This window comes from Xyrauchen texanus, chromosome 31, assembly GCF_025860055.1.
Source record: "Xyrauchen texanus isolate HMW12.3.18 chromosome 31, RBS_HiC_50CHRs, whole genome shotgun sequence".
In the NCBI taxonomy this organism is placed as follows: Eukaryota; Metazoa; Chordata; class Actinopteri; order Cypriniformes; family Catostomidae; genus Xyrauchen; species Xyrauchen texanus.
Window position 1 is genome coordinate 6,694,983 of NC_068306.1, and position 13,292 is coordinate 6,708,274.

The following is a 13,292-nucleotide window of genomic DNA, read 5'->3' on the forward strand; positions in this document are numbered from 1 at the left end:
TCATTTACTCAATGGTCCTGCAGGTCTCTATAATACAGTAAATAGGGGAAAAGCTTGAATTTGCTCCACAGGCTAAACATGAGAAAAATGGCGCCATCTGGTGGAAAATATTACAAATGTAAATTGTGACACCGGGATGAAAACATAATATCATATAATTCATGATTTTATGCTTTATTGGCACTGGGATCAAATATTGCAGTTTTAATGGGTTTCAATGGGGATATTGTTCTCCTGAAGGTCCCGAGTGTGACTATTTTGTGCACACAGTGTATTATAGATGTGTTATAGGAACTGACATTGAAATATCAAAATTCCCCCAAAATACTCACCTTTGGTAAAATGTATGCCGTTGGCATCAACACAGCCAAAATGATCGAAAACACAAAAATGAAAAAGACAAATATGTACAAGTTAATTTGACAACTTAAAATGAAACAACTCGATTGTTTACACTATATTTGAAATAGTTATTCCTGCAGATTGTTTCATGTACTATTCTAAAGAAGAGTGCACGGTATGTACAGTAAGCTGTATGCTAGTGCACAACACTAATTTGGTTTTATCAGTTGGAAAACGTTGAGATATATATAGTGTGTGTGTGTGTGTATTAAGAGAAATGTAGGTCCTCTTAAACATATCTAACAGGAAAAAAACTGAAGAAGGTACAGATTAAGAGATTTTATTGGTGCCATTATTTACAAGCTTTGCCAGCTTTCTTTAGCGTGTTGCAGTTCGTCCTCCGCAGCTGTAGATGTCAGTGGGGAGTGTTTGTGTCCTCGTGTCTCGCTCCGGTCATTTCCGTGAAGAACAGAAGTCAAGTTGTTTCCTGAGCGTGTGTTGTGTTTACACACTTTTACTGTTGAAGGATTAAAAACACACAGAGTTCATCATGGATGTCGGAGAGCTGTTGAATTATCAGGTACAGACGGCTTTAATGTGTTTGAGTGACACCAGCTTTGTTTTGTTCTTAGAATGTCTGTATAATAGAATCATTTCAAACATCACTGAGTTCTATTTCGTTTAAAATTATTTAAATGTCTTTAAGATCATATTTTGATTTAAAATGAACATTCTTTTCTGGTTTATTATTGACGTTCTAATTTATCATGGTAATAACATTCTATTGGCAGAGGTGTAGCTATGGGACAGGCAAGCCAGGCTATTGCCTGGGGCCCCTAAGCTGGGAGGGGGGCCTCTTCCCCTCTAGGGTGACAATTACAGTTGTTAACTGCAACAACACTTGAAACCAGTGATTGGCAATGCTTCGCAGAATAGAAAGATATTTTCGATTTATGGATTCTCATGTTTACTTCTCATTTCTTTGGAAAATATTGGATTGTCATCAGGGCCGGCTCTGTAAATCTGGGGGCCCTAAGCAGGAAATTTTGGGGCCCTGCCTTGCAGTGAATAATGGAGTTTTGCCACCTCAAACCAGTAACTGTATACAATCTAACCCCAATTTAACAAATCTTCAATAAAGTTGTTGCATATACTACAGGTGTTGCTGGAGTCTCGATCTTTGAACTTCTTTTCCCTTTTCCACACTTTAAAAAGAGGGAGAAGTTAGACCAGTAATTTCTTTGCTTCCTTCTAAAGTGATTTAAACATTCTTGCATTGATGTATCAAAGAGATTACAAATTCTACAAAAGATTCAAGTTTGAGTTGGTATTTATTTTTTTATATATTCCAACTACAAAAACACTATTTCAGCGAACAATCATTAGCCAAATAAATGTGCATATAAAATGCAATGAATGATAAATTAATCAAATAAATAAGCAAATAATATAAATAAGAAAATAAGTCTAACCCCCCCCCAAAAAACACAAACTTTCACTTCACCCCATCTGCTTTTTATTCCCTGTTCCTTCTAATGAATTTTTCTCTCAGAATGTGTGTCGTCTTGCTTTTTGAGATGCAAAGTCCTCTATAATGTCATCATAGGACATCTTGCTTCCAACCTGGTGGTTGACACTGATGATTGACAGACCACTGAGGCGTTCTTGTGCCGTGGAGGACCTTAGGTACGTTTTTATAAGCTTCAGCTTCAGCAACATTATCCATTGTGGTATGCCGCTCGCTGTGCTCTACTGAAACAGCAGTAGAGTCACCTCCTCCAGCTGTTGAGATTATAATATAATCATTAATACAGTATGCAGATTAGATAAAACACATTCATCTTAAATTAATATAGAAGTACAATAAGACAACATATTGAATTGTGATTATAAAACAAAAAATGTTATTGGCTAGAGGACAATTAGCTATGTTGAAGTTGCACACAAAACTATTCAAAAGAAAGGTAGTGGGACATATTTACTTGTGTCATCTCTGGTGTCAGCCTCCTGAGATGTTTCTCCATGACCACCAAAATATTTAAGAATGGCTCCTCCTGAGAAAGTGAAATTTAGTTTTTTACATTGTGAGCAGAAAATAATGTTAAAAGTAAATTAAAAGAAATCAAAGGTTAAATGATATTATTTAATTATTGGTTGATTAACTCTTATTTCATAAGTTCATATTTTAAACCTTCACAGCATGGATTGAGACATTTTTCACCTTTTATGATTACATACATAGTAATACATTCTTACCTAAAATGTACCACAAATCCATTTTGCTTTTATCGATCATCATTCAATAATGTTTCAGAGAGGACACAGAGTGTTTTAGCTTAACAATATATAAAATATTTCATATTAGTATATAGATTAATGTTTATTAATAATCTTTAATTACACATTCAATAAAGACCAGAAGAAAAAGCTTGTATTTAACCGCTTTATTTTAAACTTCATTTTGATTTTGACTGTCAAATTATTGCCCTTTCTCTTCTTTTTTTACTTTCTTTCTCTCTAATGTTTAATAATCAAACTATTTTTATTGTAATAATTGTCTATTGAGACAAGTTTTTTTCTTTCCCAGAACTAGTGTAGGTGGGTCATGTAACGTTAACTGTTAAAAAGAAAATGCATTCATAGGAGCTGGGTCTGTCTCTTCGCGGTCTGTAGCCCAGAGCTGGGCCTGACGGCTGGACTGGACCATAACGTTACTGCAAGCAAGCAATGTTGATTCAGCATAACTGACGGACAGCTACCGACTTTTTTCATTAGTTACTCTGTCTCTATTACAGTAATGACTAAACATCAACTTGCAAATTAAATAAGTAAAGATAAAGTAATAATAACTAACAGTTTAAGGACGTGTCCGTTATTATTAGGCCTGAGTCAGCCTGGCGTAACGTTACCAAGCCTTAACTTAAATTACATTATTAAAAATTACCTTACCTTGCATATGTCTCTTCTCATCATCATCCTTCTTCTTTTTCCTTTTTTCTGCACCCGATGGATAGACTCGTTTCATTTTTCAAAGTTCATTCGGTCAAATTTCAAAGTTCAGGGAAGACAACGATTTGACAGTTGGTTGTTGACTTAAACCCTTCTTTTACTGTCTATGCTTAAACCGCGGCGACGCCGGCGACTACCATCTGTAGTTAGGGGGCCCCCTAGTGGCGGCGGGGCCCTAAGCAGCCGCTTAGTTCGCTTATAGGGAGAGCCGGCTCTGATTGTCATTCAGTTTTCCTCTAAATAATGTGATCTGAATCGCAGGAACGCTATTAAACTCTCATTCGTTGTGCTACATATATACAGCTAGAGAGAGTTATTACATCATAGCTGATTCATTTTTCTGTTGAGTTTAGATTAGCAACTTCTATGGATTAGATCATATATTTTGCATGAAAAGAGTGGTTGTGAGATGGCATTGCCCGCTTTTTAACCTATATGTTACAAAAATGTATGATCGTTGGTGAAAGATAGTAGCTTAAATGCTCCATGCTTTCTTCTCATCAATACCTCATATTGAGAAAGAGGCCACAGAAGGGTCAGAATGGCCCTCTTTTTGTCGCATAGGGCCCCCATAGTCCTTAGAATCGCCTCTGGGTATTGGAGAATGTGAACACTGATCAGCCACAACATTAAAAGCACTGTGTGTTCTGACACCTTTCTATCATGGCCAGCATTACATTTTGAGCAATTAGTGCTACAGTAGCTCTTCTGTAGGATCGGACCAGACGGGCTACCCTTCGCTCCCCGCATGCATCAATGAGCCTTGGGTGCCCATGACCCTGTCGCCGGTTCACTGGGTGTCCTTCCTTGGACCACTTTTGGTAGGTACTAACCACTGCATACTGGGAACACCCCACAAGACCTGCCGTTTTGGAGATGCTCCGACCCAGTCGTCTAACCATCACTGTGGCTCAGTTGGTAGAGCGGGTCGGCCACTAATCACAGGGTTGGTGGTTCAAATCCCGGCCCACACGACTCCACATGCCGAAGTGTCCTTGGGCAAGACACTGAACCCCAAGTTGCTCCCAATGGTAGGCTTGCTCCTTGCATGTCTATGAATGTGTGTGTGAATGGGTGATTGGGACACAGTGTAAAGTGCTTTAATACCGTTAAGGCTTAAAAAGGCAAAAGTGCAGACCATTTACCATCCTTACGCTTGCCCATTTTTCCTGCTTCCAACTTGCCGCCTAATATATCCCACCTATATATTGACAGGAACCACTGTAACGAGAATATAAATGTCATTCACTTCACCTGTCAGTGGTTTTAATGTTGTGGTGGATCAGTGTATATAAATGGCTAGTTATTCAGTACTATTGTGTTGCATATATATCGGTCAAGAAGGATTATCATATTACTTGGTTACCTTAGTAAATGTTAAAAAACATGCTATATTCCCTTGGGACCATGTACTGTAGTACCATGGTACTTGTTGGTAGTTTACAGTCTTTACAATTTACTTAATAAACCTATTAAATGTTGGATCAGATTTCCAGTTCTGCTGCGTTCTGGAGCTCATGGTCAAACGTACCATGGATTTATCACACCCTTACTGTCAGGTGATCTCATTTCACCAGCCCGATCGAGGTGCCAAGAGAACCAGAGAGGAAGACCGCCATGAAGAGTCCAGAACTAAACACAGGACGGCCGGCCGAGAGTCTGGACGGCCTCTGCTGAAGGGAGAACCAGACAATGAGGAGCAGGGAGGAGGAGAAGACGGCGTGAAGATTCTCGAGAGACTGATGGACCAGGATGGAGAAGAACCAGAGGTGAGACCAAGCTGATATGGGTTTACTTTACACATATGTTGAAGAGGCTAATGCCCGGTGATTGGGTTCTACTAATCATAATAATAGTAGTGTGCTAAAGGGCGAGTTCAATTTTACAGTAACCTCAGATCATTAACCAGCACTTATATATATACACTCACCTAAAGGATTATTAGGAACACCATACTAATACTGTGTTTGACCCCCTTTCGCCTTCAGAACTGCCTTAATTCTACGTGGCATTGATTCAACAAGGTGCTGAAAGCATTCTTTAGAAATGTTGGCCCATATCGATAGGATAGCATCTTGCAGTTGATGGAGATTTGTGGGATGCACATCCAGGGCACGAAGCTCCCGTTCCACCACATCCCAAAGATACTCTATTGGGTTGAGATCTGGTGACTGTGGGGGCCATTTTAGTACAGTGAACTCATTGTCATGTTCAAGAAACCAATTTGAAATGATTCGAGCTTTGTGACATGGTGCATTATCCTGCTGGAAGTAGCCATCAGAGGATGGGTACATGCTGGCCATAAAGGGATGGACATGGTCAGAAACAATGCTCAGGTAGGCCGTGGCATTTAAACGATGCCCAATTGGCACTAAGGGGCCTAAAGTGTGCCAAGAAAACATCCCCCACACCATTACACCACCACCACCAGCCTGCACAGTGGTAACAAGGCATGATGGATCCATGTTCTCATTCTGTTTACGCCAAATTCTGACTCTACCATCTGAATGTCTCAACAGAAATCGAGACTCATCAGACCAGGCAACATTTTTCCAGTCTTCAACTGTCCAATTTTGGTGAGCTCTTGCAAATTGTAGCCTCTTTTTCCTATTTGTAGTGGAGATGAGTGGTACCCGGTGGGGTCTTCTGCTGTTGTAGCCCATCCGCCTCAAGGTTGTGCGTGTTGTGGCTTCACAAATGCTTTGCTGCATACCTCGGTTGTAACGAGTGGTTATTTCAGTCAAAGTTGCTCTTCTATCAGCTTGAATCAGTCGGCCCATTCTCCTCTGACCTCTAGCATCAACAAGGCATTTTCACCCACAGGACTGCCGCATACTGGATGTTTTTCCCTTTTCACACCATTCTTTGTAAACCCTAGAAATGGTTGTGCGTGAAAATCCCAGTAACTGAGCAGATTGTGAAATACTCAGACCGGATCCGTCTGGCACCAACAACCATGCCACGCTCAAAATTGCTTAAATCACCTTTCTTTCCCATTCTGACATTCAGTTTGGAGTTCAGGAGATTGTCTTGACCAGGACCACACCCCTAAATGCATTGAAGCAACTGCCATGTGATTGGTTGATTAGATAATTGCATTAATGAGAAATTGCACAGGTGTTCCTAATAATACTTTAGGTGAGTGTACATGCAACCCAGTTGCGCTGTTGATCGCAGGTCTCCCGAAGTTTGGTACCCAAATGTTGACAGGTATGAACACGACTGCTGCAGACAAGGGGCGAATTCCTATCGAAAGTGATCATCCGTGTTCCCTACTCTCTACAAAGGACAAAGCTCTTGGTTTGGGCCCTCTAAAGAGAGCATGGCATTACAGTTCGAATGTACCCTACACTAAAACTCTTGCACGCTCTCCATTTCATTGGCTTTTACCTATAGCGGTCTCTCGCTTGTCAGGACAGTGCGCACACATGCTGATAAGGGTTTGAAATCCATCGTAGCGTTTTCGACGGGGTCATGTGATCATCTCTCACTGAGGAAACAGATGGAACAGGTTCAGCTGGACTAGACTTGATTACTCCCAGCCCTGATCCATCAAATCAACACCTAAATATAACTTTTTCACCAGCATGAAGTCGGCTAAAAGGTCTCACCCAGTAGCACACTGTGCCAAGGTCGAAAGAAATTCCAGAAACGATGAGGAAAAAAAGCGATTCATATACATCAGCTGTTTCAAAGGCTCTGGGACTCCAAAGGACCACAGTGAGAGCCGTTATCTCCAAATGGAGAAAACTTGGCACAGTAGTGAACCTCCCCAGAAGTGGCCGTCCTTCAAAATTCCTCCAAGAGTACAGCGACCACTCATCCTGGAAGTTACAGAAAAGCCAAGGACAACATCAAGGAACTGCAGGCCTCTCCTGTCTGAATGTTGCACACCTTGATGATCCTCAAAGCTTTTGGGAGAATGTTCTGTGGACTGATGTGTCGAAAGTGGAACTGTTTGGAAGACGGGGGTCCCGTTACATCTTCCGTAAATCAAACACAGAATTCCACAAACAAAACATCATGTCTACGGTCAAGCATGATGGTGGTCGTGTGATGCTGTGGGGATGATTTGCTGCTTCAGGGCGACTTGCAATAATTGAGGGAAACATGAATTCTGCTCTCTCCCAGAAAATTCTTAAGTTGTCCGTCCGGTCATCAATCCATGATTTGAAGCTCAGGTGCAACTGGATGATGCAGCAAGACAATGATCCAAAGCACAGTAGTAAGTCCAGCTCTGAATGCCTCAAAAGAAGCTAAATGAAAGTTTTGGAGTGGCCTAGTCAAAGTCCTGACTTGAACCCGATTGAGATGCTGTGACGGGACCGTAGATGGGACAGTTCACGCTCTCAAACTGCCAATGTGTCTGAACTAAAGCAGTTCTGCAAAGAAGAGTGGGACAAAATTCCTCCACAGCGTTGTGAAAGACTGATCTCCAGTTATCGGACGCGTTGTGTTGCAGGTGTTGCTGCTAAAGGTGGCGCAACCAGCGGTTAAGTTTAAGGGGGCAGTTAGTTTTTCACATGGGTGTTATAGGTGTTGGATAACGTTTTGCTTCAATAAAATATATAGATATATATCTAACATCTAATGTTAAAATTGCTGTAAAATTATTGTTCATTGTCAGGTACCTAATGTAGTTAACTAATGTAAACAAATACAACCTTATTGCAAAGTGTGCTCAATTACAGAGTAGTATAATAAGATGGAGTCGTAGTAAGTGTCAGCAAGTTTGGTTCAGAATATCATCTCTTGACCTTGTGATCCGCTGTGCTAACAGGGGGAGCTTGTGGATGAGACCACAGTGAAGAAAATGATCCTGACCTTTGAGAAGAGATCCTACAAAAACCAGGAACTGAGAATCAAGTTTCCGGACATCCCCGAGAAGTGAGTTTCACACAGTAACGTCAATTTAACACTTTATTCACTGTGCACTTTATATGTGAAATAAGACACTCAAACCAACAGTTCACTTCAGAATTCACACTTGCTCAGTGACTCAGAGATGCATGACCTCACTTCCTGTTGTTGCAGATTCATGGAAGCAGAGCTTGATCTGAATGACGTCATCCAGGAGATGCATGTCATCGCTACGGTTCCAGAGCTGTATCATCTGCTGGTGGAGCTAAATGCAGTTCATTCTCTGCTGGGTCTCCTGAGTCATGACAACACCGATATCCTGATCATCACTTGACCTTCATCATCTTTACATTACTGCAATAAGCTACAAGAGGCGGTCTAATACAGTGACTTTACCATGGTAAAGGGAAAACGCCTTACTGTGGAAACGTCACTGTAAAGTACTGTCTGTCGTGAGGTGTTGTTTTTATAAAACTGCTGCATCAGTAAGATAATAAGGGACGCTAGTGTAATGAGCTAAATTGCTAATTGCTTACTTTTAGGAATGTATGATGCAGTATATTGGTTATCATATCGATATTGGCCAATATTAGCTTTTTATTTATTTATTTATTAATAATTGGTATTGGTCTAATAAGGCTGATATTAAAAGCAGAAAATATCAGGGCATATATATATATATATATATATATAAAAAATCATTTTAAACCATAAGATTTCAGTCTATTATACTCTCGAAATGAATGCATCCTTACTACTGTACTTTTGATGTTGTAATGCCTAATTTCAGTGATGGATTGGAGCTCTATTTTGAACAAACAAATAAAAACATTTTTAAATTCAGAATCTCAAAATTCTAAATTTAAATTCAAAATTATCATTAACTATCAGTTATCCGCCATAACAAAAATATTATTGGTTATCGTTCATAATTAATAAAGTACTGGCTATTGGCTATAATAAAAAAATATTAGTTATCAGCCTTTATTAAAAAATATTGATCAGCCACAACAAAAAATTATTACCGGTTAATGGCCATAATTTTTTTTTTCAATAAATCTGTTATCATCCGTAATGGAAAAAGTACCAGTTATTGGCCATACATTTGTATTTTTTTAAGTTATAAAAAATTACTAATAAAAATATTGGTCATCGGCCACAAAAAAAAAAAATACAAATAAATAAATTACCGGATATCGGCCTTAAAAAAAAAAAAAAAAAACATTTAGTTCTCGTCTGTATCAGAAAAAGTACCGATTATCGGCCCCCCAAAAAGTAGAAAATACAAATATCGGTTATCGTCCATAACGGAAAAAGTACGTAGCCTCATTTCCCAATAACGATCAATCTTAGCGAATAAGAACGTTTTCAACGAGCGATTTTAATGAATGCTCGTTATTTTTTTTTTTTACCAGCATTTCCCAAAACTGCACTTAACATGAACATGCCAGGACACACTTTAAAGGAGCAATATGTAATATATTTACTGTACTAAAGCATAAAATTATCATAATATGTTATCAGAGATTTAAGAAAACATGCTAAGTTGAAATACTGGCTTCTCCGAAAACAATGCTACAGCCAGTATATTCTACTTTGAAATGTTCCGGGGCCGGAATTTCCGTTTGTGTTTTGGCCTGTGTGATCCCGCCCACTGCCCATTTCCCAATAGTATTTCGACACCCTGAGTTGCCAGATTTGAAACAGGTTAGCGGGCAAACACAGGGCGCTGCTGCCATGGAAGCCAGCAAAAAAATCCGCATGAGCTGGTTTATCAATTGCAAACAATAAAAACATTGCAAACGTATACATTAGCGGATCAACTTGCAGTGTAAGGCTCGTTGCTTGCCATTGTCAGTTTGCTCGTTCCTGTTGCGTGTCCTCAACCTGGCAACCCACGGGAGTCTGGGGAGGAGGGGGGCGGTAGGGACATCTCATGTCAATATTTTGAATTTGGACTGCAGTATCATTCTAAACCCTTGATGTAAATGTTACATATTGCTCCTTTAAGTGCTACTTAAGAGAGTCGCTGTCCACGAGACAGTGCTGAAATGTGACCATAGTGCTGCTCGTCATTGTAACTTCAATATATTTGTGTGTAACTTTACAAATATTTGTTTAAAAATATAACATTTTGGTCCATATTACAAGTTCTTAACATCAATCACATATCAGCATTGCTGTGGTGGATCTACTGCAGGAGCTGACCGACATCGACACCCTTCATGAGAGCGAGGAGGGAGCGGAGGTGCTCATCGATGCTCTGGTACTAACATATTTATTTCATAATTAGACAATAAACATCATCAGTGGTGTTAGAGGAGCTTACAGGCTGATTCACCAGCGTGAGAGGGTTATTGTCCATTTACACACAATTCGAATGTTATGAGCAAAATGAAGTGATTTACGGTGTTTGTGTGAGAACTTCAGCTGTTTATTGGCCTGACATTTTCAGATTCAACACACGGAGACCGCGAGAGAGAGAGACAGCATTAATATTCAAGCTGTAATGGTTATGCAATCAGACGGTTTGTGTCAGGAAACAGAAAGAGTACATGAGCAATCAGAGTTTGATTGAACCGTATGGGTCTGATTGCATCCATCTAGTATGTACGTTTATGTGCATTCAAGAAAAAGCATTTACATGCCTGAATAAGTATTTATATAGACATCTCTAGAGCACTGTTTCGGATGCTCAGAAGTAGAGAATTCTGGGCAATCAATGAAACACATTGCATTTCAAACTAGTTTTGAAAACTTTTATGCATTTTCCTCAATCTGTGCATTTGGACTGTTCGTTTTGTTGGCTGTCATTCATAAAACATGAGCAGAAATAAATGTATTGTGAATTGGTTGTGAAACCATGCGGTTGGAACAAATGCCACTTTCAATGCAATTTACATAAGAAGGGTTTTCTGAATGAGTTACACTAACATTTGTTCAACTTTTGTTTAATGTTTTTGATTGTAATATTTTATATTAAAATAAATGTATATGTGTGATGCTCCTGTTCTACCCGCTCCGTATGGGACTCGAACCGGCATCTCCGGCATGGGAGGCGGGAGTGCTAACAAGGAGGCTAAAGGCTACAGCACCTAGCGTAAAGCCCCGTTACACTTTCCCCCCCAAACCTCACTCAGATCCGGGTCACTGGGTCGAACCGGTGTTAGGGAGGCAGGTGTGCTAACAAGGAGGCTACAGCCCCTAGCGTCAGTCGCTAGTGCACCTCTTGAGGTCAGGAGAGTGAGGTTTATACACATTGCACAGCTATCTATCAGCTGGCTCAAGTTACACCCCCCCCCCCCAAAATTTAACTCCCATCCGGGCCACGGCACCATTGTGACGCTCCTGTTCTTCTTGCTCCGTACAGGACTCGAACCGGCATGGGAGGGGGGTGCGCTAACAAAGAGTCTAAAGGCTACAGCCCCTAGCGTAAAGCCCTGTTACACTCGCCCCCCCCCAAACCTCACTCCCATCCGGGTCACGGCACCATTGTGATGCTCCTGTTCTTCCCGCTCCATACGGGACTCGAACCGGTGTCTCCGGTGTGGGAGGCGGGTGCGCTAACAAGGAGGCTACAGCCTCTAGCGTCAGTCGCTAGTGCGCCTCTTGAGGTCAGGAGAGTGAGGTTTACACACTGCACAGTTATCTACCAGCTAGCTCCCGTTACAGTCACCCCCCTAAACCTCACTCCCATCCGGGTCACGGCACAATTGTGATGCTTTACGGACCATTTGGTACGTTTGTGGGCCCAAACAATGCAGTTCAGACCACGATTATTAATAATTAATAATGGTTTCCAGATAGATTTGACTGAATTGTTAAAAAGAACATGTCCAGAAGAACGATTTGTTCACAAATTGGACATCACGATTTCAAATGCATCAAGAAGCAAAAGACATGTTGTTTATTTTTAGCTACTTTTTGCATTTGCTAATTTTGTTTGTTTGTTTGTTAGTTGGAGGGTCAGGTCGTCGCTCTCATGGTGCAGAACATGGAACGTTTAGACGAAACGGTGAAGGAGGAGGCAGATGGAGTTTACAACACTTTAGGTAAGACACAACCTGGCCAAGAATGGTCTAAAATCACAAGCTTAAAGGAATATTCCGGGTTCAACACAAGTTAAGCTCCATCGACTGCATTTGTGGCATAAAGTTGATGTTTTTGGAATGCAGTGTCAAGTTACAAATAGTTCGTTTTATAATTATGGATCCGATTAATTAGACTTAGATCGCGAAACTAGTGTAAATGCGCTCTTTATGAGCTTTCTTTAGGAACGTGCATTAAAACATTTGCAGTATTTGTGGTGTTGCTTATTTAAATGTTAAAATCATTGTGAATATATCATCAATATTAACGATACACCAATACAAAATGTGTATGCCGACAATTGCTGGCAGGTGCATCTTATCACATGGCCCGTTGAGTGCGTTACCGGAGAGACTTAGTGCGTGTGGAGGCTTCACGCTATTCTGCATCCACGCACAACTCGCCACGCGCCCCACCGAGAGCGAGCCAGATAGGAGGTTACCCCATGTGACTCTACCCTTCCTAGCAACCAGGCCAATTTGGTTGCTTAAGAGACCTGGCTGGAGACACTCAGCACGCCCTGGATTCGAACTCGCGACTACAGGTGTGGTAGTCAGCGTCCTTACCACTGAGCTACCCAGTTATTGGCTGTTTTTAAACAATCGAGCGATAATAAAAATGTCAGAATTGTATTTTTTTGACGATACATTGTTGCATCTCTAGTAGTGGTCGACCGATATGGGTTTTTCAATGGCCAATACCGATATCTAGAGGGCAGGATGCTCGATGTACACAATGTTTCTAAAGTGAAACAAACACTTTATCCAACATAAACTCAAATTTGCATGAACTTGAAAACCAGAAATGATTTACTATCCATTGACGAATCTATTGGTAGATTTTGGAACTGTGACAAGGGAAAGTTCGCTCTACTGTTTATCGACCAAGTGGTCAAAATGGTAAATTATTGTCTGATTAAGTGGCCTAGCCGATATGTCAGTTTATCACTAATCTCGAGTCAATATTTAATATATCATCTTAGTATGGATGTG

General features: G+C 40.5%; 1 protein-coding gene across 2 annotated transcripts in view; it reads left to right on the forward strand.

Moving 5' to 3' along the window:
- The first annotated feature begins 797 nt into the window (after positions 1-797).
- ctnnbl1 (catenin, beta like 1) overlaps positions 798-13,292 on the forward strand; it is a 64,193-nt gene continuing 51,698 nt past the window's right edge. The window contains exons 1-6 of one of the 2 annotated variants that reach the window (XM_052100279.1): positions 798-922; positions 4,929-5,120; positions 8,132-8,238; positions 8,386-8,525; positions 10,380-10,477; positions 12,170-12,263. In XM_052100279.1, coding sequence (XP_051956239.1) covers positions 893-922; positions 4,929-5,120; positions 8,132-8,238; positions 8,386-8,525; positions 10,380-10,477; positions 12,170-12,263 — 661 coding nt within the window. In that variant the 5' untranslated portion in view covers positions 798-892. Of the gene's footprint in view, positions 923-1,918; positions 2,029-4,928; positions 5,121-8,131; positions 8,239-8,385; positions 8,526-10,379; positions 10,478-12,169; positions 12,264-13,292 lie in introns of those variants that run through there. The other variant, XM_052100280.1, reaches the window with a different exon arrangement.